Source organism: Mytilus trossulus, chromosome 2 (assembly GCF_036588685.1).
Source record: "Mytilus trossulus isolate FHL-02 chromosome 2, PNRI_Mtr1.1.1.hap1, whole genome shotgun sequence".
NCBI lineage: Eukaryota > Metazoa > Mollusca > Bivalvia > Mytilida > Mytilidae > Mytilus > Mytilus trossulus.
Genome location: NC_086374.1, coordinates 73,064,196 through 73,074,754, shown reverse-complemented (window position 1 = coordinate 73,074,754; position 10,559 = coordinate 73,064,196). Strand labels below are relative to the sequence as shown.

At 32.6% G+C, this 10,559-nt stretch overlaps 1 protein-coding gene across 1 annotated transcript; it reads left to right on the top strand.

Annotated features, from left to right (window-relative positions):
- The first annotated feature begins 3,716 nt into the window (after positions 1-3,716).
- On the top strand, positions 3,717-4,736 carry LOC134705995 (uncharacterized). Its single transcript, XM_063564708.1, has one exon. The coding sequence runs from the start codon at positions 3,717-3,719 to the stop codon at positions 4,734-4,736; it is 1,020 nt and encodes a 339-aa protein (XP_063420778.1).
- The last annotated feature ends 5,823 nt before the right edge of the window (positions 4,737-10,559 follow it).

Sequence of the window (10,559 nt, the reverse complement as noted above, 5' to 3'; positions counted from 1 at the left end):
TAGTTGTCTCATTGGCAATTGTACCACATCTTCTTTTTTATATGATATTAAAATCAGAAGATATGGTATAATTTCAAAGAGATGTCTGTTAATTACTGGTAGAAAAAGCTCCAGTCAAATTAAATATTATCAAGGATGGGAGAGGACTTGTTATCTGAAAGACAGAGAAAACACAAAATCCTTCAACATGAACAGGAACTTTTCAACTATAGCATCCGACAAACGAACGAAACAGTTTTTTTTTTTAGTGAAAACAACATTTTATCAAACCACATTTATATCTTCAACATGAAAATAAGGAGATGTGATATGATTGTCAAAGTTCAAAAAATAAATGGATTTAAACAATTGTAGTCGGCTATAAAAGGTCCCGACATGAAAAATAAGAATCAATACCTTTTGAATTTAACTGACAGCCTAATTCATAATAAAACAATTTACGAAAAACATATATGACAGACATGAACCAACGACAACCACTGAACTGCGGGGTCTTGACTTGAAACAGGTACATAAAGAATTTGGCAGGGTTAAAAATGTCTGTGTGCGCTCATTTCTCCCCAAAACTAGCACAGCACAAGACCAAACTATAAGAAATCAGTTGAATGATCGGATCATCATTTAATACTATCATTGACGATATTAAACAAGTTACGAATACCGCCTTTCTGCAAAAGGGGAGTCCAAACCACGGAACACCCTAAAACGTCCACAAAATAAACAAAAATCGAAAAAGATGGAGTTTCAACCACCAAAACTCCCTTTCCCCGCATACCGCATCCGCGTATGCAGGCTGCATCCATTCAAATAAAAGCTTCAAACATCAGTAACACTTTTGAGTGTGTAATTTAGGTTTTAAAAAAATTGATAACAATACTAAATAACTACCTGTTATTAAATCGTAACAGAAAAAGGAGAGAACAATCATGCCAAACATATATTGAATTGGATTGCAGTAGTTTTAATAAATATTTCTATATCAAAAGTATCATGGAAAAAATAAACTGACCATGAATGTGGCAGAAGAGATAGTAATCGTAAACTTCACCGACTGTGAAGTCATAACAATGTAAAGTAGGTTATTCTCCTTTCGGAGTAGTCTAGTTGGCCAAACGATGAAGAAAAGCTCCCCTACAATCCGACAATGGTTAGATTTTTGTTTAATTTCAAAATACCCATCAATATAAAAGTTTCTAACAGAATTTTGTTGTTTTCTCGGTAACTACCATCATTAGATACAGTTATATGTGATGTTAAAAGTTCACATCCAATTGAAATATATAAAATCTCAAAATGGACCCATTACAAAGGCCCTTTTGTATATGGAAGTGATAACCCCTTTCCTAGTCCAGCCCTGACAACAACAAAAAATAAAAAAAAATGAAAATAAGTCACTGAGGCCAGGGCTGGACTAACCCCTTTCCCAGAATTTGAGCCTCCGCATTGGATTTTTTTTTATTACTTGTCTTGCATCGGACAGAAATGCCAGGCGTTCGTCATGTGTTGCCAGATTGTGTGAAATTTATATCATCAGCATTGTCTTTGACACTCGCGAAAATAAGTCCTGATCAAAAAATTTAACCAACTATGCCCCCTTATATATAAATATAAATCATAATTGATATAACATTGCATTTGGCCTGAAGCTTTTATTTTTCTTTAGATATTAAATAAAAAAAAGAAAGAAAGTGCTTTTTGTTTAGTAACTGCCCCTGTATATTAGAATAGATAAATATGTGCACTACGGGGACTTTTGAACTCTTTTTTTTTTTTAAATAAAATTAATATTGTACCAAGTTTGAAACGGGTATTTATTAGCCCAGAAATGATCACACTCCATAATAAATACTAGTCGTATTTAATGTCACAGGAAACGATATCAGGCAATAATTTGTTCGTTGTTAACTAGTAACGTTGCTATTTCATCGCTCCGCTTGGTTCAATCTCAGACCAAACATGTCTGCAGGTCTACGTATTATCATCATCCTCTGCGCTTGCAGTTGCCGACGACGCGATAAGACGTAGACTTTTTATGAAAAAGTTGACAGCACTTTTCTGCGATTTATCCATCTTGTTTACATAAACTACGTATACATGTTGCATGATCTTAAAGGAAAGACCACGTATACTGCTTTGAAAATGATTGGACGATGTTCACACATCCTCATCCTTACATTCAGACACAACATATGCAATTATATATATATTTAAACGAGTCTAAATTGAAAAGTACGTTCAAACCTATGATTGCGTTGGATAAAAACCGCAATTTTTATACGTGTGTATGTAAAACAAATTTTGTTGTAGAAGGGGCTAAAAACAGCACAAATAACATTTTCCAAAAGACCAAAAAAGTGAAAAAGTATATTTAAACAGAACGCATTTGACTAACAGGTCGAACAACTGATTGCCAAATAAAATTGATCACAAGATGTAACAAAATGGATCTTAATATAAGTTTAATACTAAACAGATTTTTTTTTTAACTTGTGGCCACGATGTTATGCCACAAACATACAGTGTCAATACTTTTTTAGTACACCAGATCCGGATTTCGACAGTAAATGTCTCTTCAGTGATGTTAGGGATCGAAACGGTATTTGGAAAGGCCATATAAAAAGTATATATATATTCGGGTTCGAATCCCGGCGAGGGAAGAACAAAAAATTTGCGAAAGCAAATTTACAGGTCTGACATTGTTGGGTTGATGTTTAGACGAGTTGTATATATATACATACGAGTCTAAATTGAAAACTACGTTCAAATCTATGACTGCGTTGGATAAAAACCACAATTTTATACGTGTGCATGTTTGAAAGAAATATATATATGGATTTCATAATTCATTTTTCCCCTAGTCTTATATGTACCTTTATTTAATTGCCTTCCACAACTGCGCTAATGCTGTTTATATTTACATTTACATATAATAGATTATATTATACTGGCAATACACTATATTATATTTCCAATGTTCATCTAAACTGGAAGGGACTGTATCTTATGTTAAGAAAGTGTGTTTTCATATGCTGTTAGAGGGTAGCAAATACAGATACAAAAAAAAATATCAACCAAAGGTCTTGAAAAAATCAACAAGTTTCTTCACAGTATACCAAGATATGAAAACAATGAAACATAATATATTATGTAACAAGCAGCACGCATATTTTTTCAAAGTATAGGCTGGCATTTTTTTTTCATAATTTGAAATTCAGATTAAGTCATATTTCATATATCCGTCTATTGTGTTAGAAAAGAAGAATTCGTCTCGGATTTTTTTTTGGGCATTTCAAATTATGCTTTGAGTTTGGTAAGTTGTAAAAGAAATTGCTGTTTGCTTGCTTAATTAACCGTACATGTATCTGTTCAAACAAAATCTAACCTGTTAGAATGATCTCTTGTGATTTGGAAGTTGTCTGGTGAGTAATTAATGGTTCTAATAGTTCTTAAAACTTCTAGTTTAAATATAATTATAAACAAGTCCGATATAACCGTTTCTTTAGTTAAGAAAAATCATGTTTTAATTTGTCGAATTTACATTCTAACAGGGGAAAAGAATACGAGTATGGTATTTTATTGAACGTACAGTGTGGAACGCGTGATAACATGATGAAAGAACAAATAATGTAACAATATGGTGTACCAATTGTTAAGAAGGATTGTATGAAGAATGTGAGAAGTCCCACAAATCTATGAAATTTTTGAGACAGCACACGATGATTTCAATGGAAGATTATCGTAAAATTGAGGACATTACAATAAAAATGAATTGTGGGATGCATGGTAAAAAGCTAAATCTTTACTGTAAGAAGCACGAAATTGCAGTATGTGTAACCTGTATTGCTTCTGAACATAAATCATGTTCCTCTTCAAACGTTATCTCCATCGAAGAAGCATCAAAACGTGCAAAACAGTCAGCTGCAGACTTAGAACAATTAATAACAAGAACTTTGGAAAACTTCAAGTATTTTATAAACAACAGAGAAATTGCCTTGGAAAATGTAGACAAAGACGAACAAACAATTAGAAAAACGATAGAAGACACACGACTGAATCTGAATGAATACTTAAATGAGCTCGAAAGAAAGTTGCTATTAGATTTAAGATCAAAGCATGCAAACTGTCAATCACAATACACAAAAAGTCTTAGACAACTGAATCAAAAAAGGATAGAAAAAGAGAACTTAAAAGAGCAAATAATTAAAATGAAACACTCTGCATCTGACATTCAAGTATTTTTAGGAACGCATCAATGCAACAAAGCAATAAGTGAACAGATTGGATCACGAAAAAAAGATATAAGGTTTCATACAGATACCAGTATGAAATTAGAGATAGATCCTTTTATCAATTCATTTATGGAGGAGGTAACGCAATTTGGAGAAATTAGGGTTACTGAAACAAATGTTGGCCAGGCAAAGACTCAGACACATGGTTCAAAACAAAATATTTGTAATATTAGTCTACAGTTGAAACAGAAGTTTTATATCAAAGGATGTGTAGTCCCAATAACTGGCTGCATCATCTTATCAGACTACAGAATTATATTTGCAGACTATACTGGAAGTATGTTAATGGAATATAATAACAAAGGAAAACATATTCGTGACATTCTTGTTGATCATAGACCTTTCGATCTTGCAGCAGTTTATAGCGACCGTATTGTTGTTTCATATGGAGTATCTAAATATATGGAGATTATAAACACTAATAGAGAAAATGAAGGTAGAATGTAGTGACGACTGCTGGGGAATTTCTTACCAGGACCAGAAAGTGTGTGTTATTGTAGACCATCAATGCATTGTGATTATGGACTCAGAACGGAAGATATCAACTATAATTGATATCGATGTTACACATGTGCTATATATATAGACAATAACTGTTTAGTGTCTTTAAATATCAGCTGTATTTGAACGAGGCTATGAAACAAGGTGTATGCGAGCTTTTAAAGACTTGAAACAGTCATTGTTTTTATCCTGCAATTAATTCTGTATATTTTTGGTGTTTTGAAAGACACAAACACTAATAATTTAGCATTATTTTTGATTTGTAATCCCTTGAGGCCCGCATAGAATATCAAAATCACATATTACGCTGAAGACGGGTTCGCAAAAAGAGAATCTCGAATGGTCAACAATAATACATCGCTCAAGGTGAATAATTATCTATTTTAACATAACAACTTATTTCAATAGTGAAAACAAATAACCAATCATTGTCAATTTTGAAACAGTAGCGTACGAGTTTCAGACTTGACATTCACTAAACATGCATGCTGAAATTGAAATGGTTGATTTTGTAACACAATCATACGCATTCTAGTTTTGAAATCGACAATTGTCATCGTCTTTGGAATGCAACTGAAATATACATTCTGAGGTCACACAGGTTCAAACAATACTCAGTCCGACAGTGGGCGGAGCTTTAACACGAGATCTGTATGGTATACAGATACAGCATAGCGATATCTGTAGGGCTGTATCTGTATAGTAGGACACCCAATTGCAGGATAAATTTGTTTATCGCTATTTTGTGCATTTTTCCTTTGATCTTTTTTTGTGATAATTTTCATATCATGCTTCTCGCTTGACTGATGGAAAAAATATCACTAGAAACTAAGGAGGCCACGTGGCGTTGTTAACGAAATTGACATGAAATTGACAACGTCGTCATAGGTTAAATAGCGATAAATAGATTATCATTGGTCATCTCAACTCGATTGCTTTTCTCACTTTCGCTGTACCAGCTCAAGCGAGAAAATCAATCTCGTTGAGATGATCAACGATAATCTATAAATATCAACAAGCATAGACAGGATATACTATACACACTTTTACAATAGTACAGTACACTGCTATAGTATGACAGGACATGAACTCGGAGCATTCAAGAATCGTTCTATGACTTACCAGAGAGGTTTGTCAGTGGACAGTAATCAGAACGTATACGTTGTAGGCCTAATGTCTAATAACCTGACAGATATACGAAATTACGGAGTAGAAAGAAAGATCTTACTCACAGATCGTCATGGACTTGATTGTTCATTTACCGTTTATTACAACAAATTAAAGAATATTGTCTGTTTAGGACATACAGAAGGGAGTGTTGCATTGTATAAAGTGTTGGAAAAAGAAACAGAGCAGAATGAAGCAAACGCCGTTTAGTGTAAACAATATTTTATTCAGAAACAGATAAATAAATGCGAACATAAATACAATACAATACAAACGCCGTTTAAACGCATTGCACAATTTAAGCATTGTTTATGAATTAACTATCAGATTTTTAAATTTTCAACCAACTAAAATAACCATGTAAATGCATATCGAAACATCGCTTGTTTTCAACAAATATTATACCAATCTCGAGTTGTTTTTATGAGTGAGTTACAACGATTGACTCAATGTTAATCGGCGCAAAATACGTAATTTAACAACAGCTCAGTAGTCAACACTTCGGTGTTGACATGAATATTAATTATGTGTTCATTTTTTTTAATTTTTCGAAAAACTAAGGATTTTCTTATCAAAAGCGTAGTTAGTCTTAGCCGTATTTGGCACAACTTTTTGGAATTTTGGATCCTCAATGCTCTTTAATTTTGTACTTGTTTGGCTTTATAACTTTTTAGACATGAGCGTCACTGACGAGTCTTATGTGGACGAAACGCGCGTCTGGCGTACTAAATTATAATCCTGGTACCGTAAATAACTATTACTGTGACGTTAAAACTTTTATTTATAAGCATTGTGACTTAGAATTTGTACGGGAAAAACGCAATTTGAAAGATATCTTGACATGAAATTGACTAACAACTATTCTCCAAAAAAACACATTAAAAGTACGAAAGACCAAAACAACCATCCCTTTTCCCCCGATCTGACGTTTGAACAAAGTAATAGGGATGCACTTGTTGTTTCCTGTGTAGACAGATATTTATTTCGTGATCCTCTTGAGATTCGACCCTAACATATTCACGAAGACCAATAATCAATCTGTAGAGGTCACTGTAATAAATGTAAATAAGATCAAACTTAAAATTAAATATAAACAAATAATAGAAACGAGATGTGGTATGGTTGTGAATGAGACAAGTATCAAACAATAACGTGAATATAGACAAAAACTGTTTAGTGTCTTTAAATATCAGCTGTATTTGTACGAGGCTAGGAAACAAGGTGTATGCGAGCTTTAAGCGAGCTACTACACCTGTTTCGAGCCAAGTACAAATACAGCTGATATTTAAAGACACTAAATAGTTATTGTCTTTATACTGCAATTAATTCTGTATATTGTTTGTGTTTTGAAAGACACAAAAACTAACCGTGATATTTAGCATTTATTTTCGATTTGTAATCCCTTGTAGCCCGCGTAGTAATATCAAAATCACATATTACGCTGAAGACGGGTTCTCAAAAAAGAATCTGGAATGGTCAACAATAATACATCACTCAAAGTGAATAATTATCTATTTAAACATAACAACTAATTTCGACAGTAAAAACAAATAACAAAACATTGTCAAATTTAAAACAGAAGTGTACGAGTTGGCCTACGCTCCAGACTTGACATTCACTAAACATGCATGTTGAAATTGACATGGTTGATTTTGTAACACAATCATACACATTCAAGTTTTGAAATCGACAATTGTCATCGTCATTGGAATGCAACTGGAATACACATTCTGAGGTTACACAGGTTCAAACAATACTCAGTCCGGCAGTGGGCAGAGATTTTAAGCGATATCTGTATAGTATACAGATACAGCATATCGATATCTGTAGGGCTGTATCTGTATAGTAGGACATCCAATTGCAGGATAAATAAGCAATTATGTGTTACCGTCTTCAACAGTGATAAAATGTATCCAGTTTATCTATGAAAGACGCCGATATAGAAACATTTGAATCGATTCAAAGAGCAACTTTCGGTCTAATTCAAAACGATACAATTTGCAATTTTTTTTTAACAGACATGAGCTTAAAAAATCTTCAATTGACAGGCTCATGACTTGGAAAAGTCACATTAAAATGCAGCGGGATTAAACAGGTTTGTGATCGTTCAACCCTCCCCATACCTGGAACAATGGTGAAACAGCACAACTCGATAAAAATTAGTAAAAATAAACAGATTTGACTCTGATGATTTTGTTATTATAAAACATCCATGCAATCATGATGGCTGATAGGACTTATTTAAGTGTGTCGTAAGTTAAAGCTTGAAATGGTCATCTTAAGACTACTTTAATATAATCAAATACTAGTATTTATGTATATATGTATATGTTGTGTACAAGATGTAAGTTTGTACAAATTATGATTTGTACTTAGTTTTTGTACAAGTTATAACAAGTTTTTTGACACATACCATCTTGCATTACTAGGTGATACAGATTTATCTTCTAAAATGTACTATTTTAATGTTTTAAATCAAAATTTATATATTTCAACCTAACATTCAGTGCTAGTCTCCCTGTCCTCAAACTCTAAATGAGGATACTTGAATGTTTTAAATTCTAATTTATTTTATCCTTATACTATATTTATACCCATAAAAAGTCGTTTTGTACTCTTAAAATGTTTTGTGTATCAATGCTCAGTATTAGACTGTATGATGAAGTTGTGAAAATCTGACAGAAATCACCAAATAAAAAAAGATGTGTGCTTGCATCATCCATTTGTGTAAAACAGTTCACAAAACACTGATAAATTTTAATTTGTAATGTGTACAACATTACATTTTGTACACAACATATATATTTATATATCAATTTCAAACGAAAATATATTATGACAGATCTTCCAAAATCAGAGGTCTTACTGTCAATTTCACAGGAATATTGGAACAAACTAATGCTAAGAATAATTAGTTATTTCTGTTTTACTGGGTTATTATTGATAAATTTTATGGCATCCAAAACTTTGATTAGGAATATTTTGTTAGGACAATGTCCTTGATGATAGTTATATATTGTTTTGTTTATAACAAGGAATTAAAAAAAATCTGTTTTACATGGAAAAAGATAATGGACTGTCATAAGTGGAGCAGGTCTGTATCGGTGTAATATTCAACAGATTGGTCTTTACAAAAAAGTGGACATAAGTTGCAGTTTAAACTCAAATTAAAAGTTTCTTTATTAATGTTCAAACAGAGCAAAATTCAAAACCACAAGTTTTTCAAGCAGTATGAACATTAATCGATTACTAATTTAAAATGGTATATATATTTCACTTAGCTTAAACTGAACATTTCAGACATGTTCGTTTGGATACATACGTTTTTTCGAATAAGTTTGTGACCCAAAAAAAATATAAAAAGAATATTTAAGTCTACAAAACCTAGAAACTAATAGATAGTCCTTATGAAATAGGTCAACGTCTTATTCAAGTACATATAATTTCAATCGTTTGATTTTAAAAACACGACAGGGTCAAAAAATGGAAAACAACACGTTTTATAATTTATTGCGTCCGAAGCGCTTTTCTGGATTTACCTTCATCAGGAACGCTCAAAGCCAAATATTTGAAATCCGAAGATGTATAAGTACCGAACGTCGTTGAAGAGCTACATGTCAAAAATACCTAAAATAAATAGCCAAATTCGTCTAAAGCCAACTTTGCCTGAGGGAGTTGAAACCTTAGTTTCATAATAATTTCAAAAATTTATTAACAGACAATTTAAGTAAACTTTGTTAAATCATGTCAGTACCGAAGCACCGACTACTGAGCTGATGATACCCTCGGGACTGATAGTCCACCAGCAGAGGTATCGACCCAGTGATGTAAAAATTGGAAAACAACACGTTTTAATTTATTGCGTCCGAAGCGCTTTTCTGGATTTACCTTCATCAGGAACGCTCAAAGTCAAATATTTGAAATTCGAAGATGTATAAGTACCGAACGTCGTTGAAGAGCTACATGTCAAAAATACCTAAAATAAATAGCCTAATTCGTCTAAAGCCAACTTTGCCTGCGGGAGTTGAAACCTTAGTTTCATAATAATTTCAAAAAAAATATAAACAGACAATTTAAGTAAACTTTGTTAAATCATGTCAGTACCGAAGCCCTGACTACTGAGCTGATGATACCCTCGGGGACTGATAGTCCACCAGCAGAGGTATCGACCCAGTGATGTAAAAAATGGAAAACAACACGTTTTATAATTTATTGCGTCCGAACTCGAGCGGTCACGTAAATTTTTTAAATACTACTGTTAAGATTTTTTTATCCTGCATTAAGAGATTGGTTTGCTTTACACACGTGTGGGTGTTTATTGAACTATTTACATTATTTATATGAGGACATTATAAAGATGTTTAGTATTTTGTATATGAAATATGTTATCAAATGTTAATTAAACCAGCCATCAGCTCTGTCGTGTGGTATTGCGCTTTACTATTTCTTGTTATTATTATTATGATAATAATATGAGGTTTTGATATATTATATGGGTATAAACGGAAGAAGAAAGATAAAAATCGTTACAAGTTCAAAGTAATTTTTCACCTCTTGTCTGTAACAACATGAGTAAGTTAACTCTAATGTATAAAAAATATC

Bases quoted from the DNA above. Each gene is read 5' to 3' on its own strand.
- LOC134705995 (XM_063564708.1), top strand. From the start codon at position 3,717: ATGATTTCAATGGAAGATTATCGTAAAATTGAGGACATTACAATAAAA.